This window comes from Cydia amplana, chromosome 7 (genome assembly GCF_948474715.1).
Source record: "Cydia amplana chromosome 7, ilCydAmpl1.1, whole genome shotgun sequence".
Classification (NCBI taxonomy): domain Eukaryota; kingdom Metazoa; phylum Arthropoda; class Insecta; order Lepidoptera; family Tortricidae; genus Cydia; species Cydia amplana.
Window position 1 is genome coordinate 13,923,506 of NC_086075.1, and position 4,708 is coordinate 13,928,213.

General features: G+C 38.8%; 1 protein-coding gene across 1 annotated transcript; it reads right to left on the reverse strand.

The window, feature by feature from the left end:
• Nucleotides 1–221: 221 nt before the first annotated feature.
• LOC134649867 (centrosomal protein 20-like) lies at nucleotides 222–2,426 on the reverse strand. Its single transcript, XM_063504702.1, has 3 exons — nucleotides 2,263–2,426; nucleotides 971–1,124; nucleotides 222–438 (listed from the first exon to the last, which is right to left on the reverse strand). Exons 1-3 carry the CDS (start codon nucleotides 2,356–2,358, stop codon nucleotides 257–259), a joined length of 432 nt encoding a protein of 143 aa, XP_063360772.1. The 5' UTR covers nucleotides 2,359–2,426; the 3' UTR covers nucleotides 222–256.
• Nucleotides 2,427–4,708: the final 2,282 nt, after the last annotated feature.

Here is a 4,708-nt window from a genome sequence, read left to right on the forward strand (position 1 = left end):
CTTGCCCTTTGCGAAATTGTCTCTCAATTTAAACTTCTATTACTGAAATCGAATCACTTAAGGAGTTTGAGTTCAGATGCATTTGTGGTTATTGTGCTTCGCTTATTGTGAGTAACTGTCGTGATTTGATCGCCAACCATGTTGAATGGAAATGATAGATTCGTCTACGTTGGGCATTTGTTTAAATGAGAATGAAATGTGCACGTATATTTTTTTATTAATTCAAACTAAATTTCACTTTTATTAAAGACCTAATCTACCCATCTCTCTTACTCTTGCTGATCTTGCGTTTGATGCGCTCTATGTACGCGGCCACAATGTTGGACAGTAGCGGAAGCGAGAGAGACTTCTCGTCGTCTCTCACTCCAACCTCGGCGCAGAGCTCGGTGCGCTTGCGGCGTTCGGCTGGCATAGCAGCTTCAGATTCCATTACTGACGCTGAAAGTAAGAGATAAGATGAGAAATAGCGCATTTATTAGTGAAGGTGAATTTTGTTTCTTGTAAGTGTCATAACGGCATAAATGATTTGGCGTCCGTCGAATCGTAATAGAAGAATGAGAGGCACTTATTTTCCCAACAGTAAGGTCACTCTAAGCAGTTATACAAAATAAAGACATTGTTTAGAGCCCCAAGATCCGGAAACGTGGAAAAAATGCAAAAATATCCTAATACAGCTTACCAACCCAACGCCTCCGGCAGATTCTTTTCTACTCAGGACACGAAGCTAAGAATGTAAGAATTTAGTCGAGGATGTGGTTGGAAGAAAGGGTGGGACTTCCACCGACCTAACAGACCGATATAGTAAAGAAGGCCTACCAAGGCCCTAAACCGGTGCCTATCCAGAAGACGGAAAATCATGCGGACTGTAGAGCCTTGATGAATACAGCAATTACCCCATCATGTAGTCGTCATCCACAGTTATGAGGAAACGAGAAAAAGAGACTACGTAAAACATGATAATTTTAGACACCTGTATACAAGTACCCGTTCCACTGCAGGTATTCAAGAACGAGCTCGTTGGTGAGCAGCACAGCATCGGTTGGCGCAGGCGCGCTCGGCCGCTGCGTACCAGAGCCCATGTATTCCTGCCTTTCCTGCAGAATCTCGGTCACTTTGGCTCGAGTCTGAAAAGTTAACCGGACTAACACCAACACATTGGTGGACCTTGTGTTATTTGCAATAAGGTTCGAATTATCAGTTAACACATTCTCTGCAAGCCGAGTTCTCTGTTCGTAGGCGTTTTTAGCTTTTCCTGTGTTATCGGCTACGCTCGTAGCGCGCTAGCGCGTATCTCACGCTGGCACTGATAGGCCAATCCGAACGTACACTGACATCAGAATGATATCTGAATTATGTTACATATTTAGTAACCGTGCGTCTCACTCGCGCCAATTCTAAAATATTTTCTAAAATAAACTAAATAAATGATAATAATAAATGTCAGTAACGGGATTAAATTTCATTATTTTGTCTTTTTTCCGACGTTTCAGACGACGTCAGAAAAAGGTATAATAATGAAATTTAATCGCGTTAGGGTCTATAATATTAATTAGGTATATGTACAAAACGCGAGAGTTTAAAGTGATATCTCTAAATGATATCACAATGTAACTTAGAATTGGCCTTGTTGGCTGAAATGTTGTTTTCGGCACTTAAAAGGCTTTATATTATGAGAAACTTATTGGGTTGGGGTTAATCATATTAATTTACACACCGAATAGATTTGTGAGTTTCTTTACGTAATAATGTTACACATAAATTACTGAGGCGAATTTAAATATATACCGAAATTATTTTACTACATATATGTAAGGTACAAAAGCGAACAATTTTCGTGGAACACCTATAGGTAAGTAATATAAAATAGGATGGTAAGGTTATATCTTTGCTTATCTTAGCTTATGCTTAAAGAATAATGTTTAAGATAATGCTACAGTGACTAAGACATCAATTAAAGGATCTATGGGATTACGTAATAGTACATTACGATACAAGTGCGAAAAGTAGGAAATTCGCAACGCGTGGCGATAAAAAAGCACGACCGAAGGGAGTGTTTTGAATCGACACAAGTTGCGAATTACCTTTTCGCACGTGTATTGTACCACGTTTTACAATATATATGGCCCTTACAATTTTCGACATACGTAACTATAACGTATCGTGCTAGTTGCCGCACGTATTAATTAGCACCATTTGTACTGTAAATGTATAATACAGTATCAAAATTTTAGGGCACGTTGTATTACCAAGAAAACAAATTACCTCCGCTTGTATTTTATCGAGATGTCCACTATTTTTTAACAATTTCTTTATCGCATCTAAAAGGTCTTTCTCTGAAGTATCTTCGTTCATATTCATTGCGAAAAATCGTTCTAAAACAAATAATATTTCATGAGTCCTATGAATTTATAAAATTGGCAGGCATGTCTTATTTGACATCAATTGACATCATTTGAAATTTATATTTTGATTTAAGTAAAAAGTTTGACAATAGGGAATATTACGCGAAAGTCTGGCGAAAGCGAATAGGGGGCGCCACATCAACAACAAGTAAATGAAACAATCTAAGGGTCGACCGCAAACGAGAGAGTCGACATTTTGTTACCTAACATCTCTATCACTCTTGCATATTCGAGCGATAAAGAAACAGTTAGCCGAGTTTCGATTTCGCGTTTCCCGGTAGGCCCTTTGTAAGCAAACCGCCTTGATGTATCAATGTCATATTTGATTGTCTGTGAAAACTTGTCAAAAAACAGTTTAAGGTACAGTATGTATAAGTTACTCTATGGTATACTTAAGTCATTAGTGCTGCACTCTGGCGGCCAAACATTGCAGTAATACTAGGGAATATTACGCGAAAGTCTGCGTAGGGGGCGCCACTGCAACAACAAGTAAACCATAGAAGGTAGCATCCTATAGAAGTGGTCTACGCGTGCCTCCGTGAGGGACAAAACATACAAATTCGACCTGCGACGCTATGATTGGTCGAATTTATTTGTTATGGTGGGCAACAAATAAATTCGACCAATCATCCATACTAATTTATGGTGGGGAATAAAGAAAAATGTGAGACTGTGACAAGGACAAACAATAATAGCGCTTTCGCTGCTACTCCTACTGAAAGATACATAAGACTATCCCGTTCTGTCAGTTATCCCCACCACTCATGCCCAATCCAGTTTAATACTAGATTCATGAAGTAAACAATCTAAGGGTCTACCGCAAACGAGAGTCGACATTCTGTTATCTAACCTATCTATCACATTTGCATATTCGAGCGATAAAGAGGCAGATAGCTGAGTTTCGATTTCGCGTTTCCCGGTAGGCCCTTTGTAAACAAACCGCCTTGAATGGCCTTGATGTATCAATGTCATATTTGATTGTCTGTGAAAACTTGTCAAAAAATAGTTTAAGGTACAGTATGTATAAGTTACTCTATGGCAGCCATACTCAAAGTGTGTTCCGCGGAACCCTAGGGTTCCGCGACTCCCCTGTAGGGGTTCCGCATGAATTTAGAATTATGCTTATTTAATTAAAAAATACACTTCTAAAAACTATTGTTTTATTGTAGGGTTCCATGATTCCATCAAGTAATTTGCTTTCCAAAAGGGTTCCGTCAAAAAAAAAGATTGAGAACCGCTGCTCTATGGTATACTTAAGTCAATAGTGCTGCACTCTGGCGGCAAAACATTGCAGTAATACTCCTTATTCATAAAGTATGATTTATTAGTAGAGTCTGTGCGGAAAGAGAAGAGTCGTGGAATGTATGGGGCCCAATACAATCCACGACTCTTCTCTTTCCGCACAGACTCTACCTAGTATATTCCGTTAGAGTACAGAAACAAAGCAAATATTTATATTTACTGATCTAACTAATCCGGAACCCAGGTACTTGACCTATAAAAAATATTATACATGCTAAACTCCACGGGGTAGCAAGATATCACTCATAATACAGTCTGTACGAAAAGAGAAAAGTATATTACATTCCACTACTCTTCTCTTTCCGCACAGACTCTATATAGATATGACGGATGCATGCAAAAATGCCACACCTCGTACCTACCTTCACCCAACTACTTGACGTTCCAAAGCCCTACCTGTCATCTAAGTTCAACAATACGCCAAAAGATGGCGTTACTCTCTACGCAACTATTATTCCGTTACAACCAAGTATCACGTAGCCAAACATTGCTAATCGATTTTATACAGGCGTCTAAAACTATGAACTGTAACGCTGCAATACGTCCTTCTGGAGTCACGCCGCGACAGATAGAAATAGAAAATATTTATTTGGCGTAAAAAACATACATTATTTAGGTACAACAGAAAATTAATTAAAGAAAGGTACACCAAATAGGATGCCGTTCAGCATAAACAGTGTCTCTAAGACACGGCGCTGCACGGTGCGCTCGGGGCACCCAAAATTAAAAGCTAAACCTTAAAACTAATACACAAACAGAACAGATAGAATCAGAACAAGACAGATTAGACATATCACGTGTAAGAAGGAAAGAAAGAGAGAGAGAGAGAGAGAGAGAGTCGACAAATATATCTTAGTCTACTTACTTGTTCACAAATTTTCAAACAATATCTTAATCATATCTTAATTTCTGATTCTGATTCAAATCTTAATATGACGCGTTGGAGTAACTACAAAAAAATCCCCTCTTTGGCTGCCCAATCATTTATTTGAAGTGCACGTCAA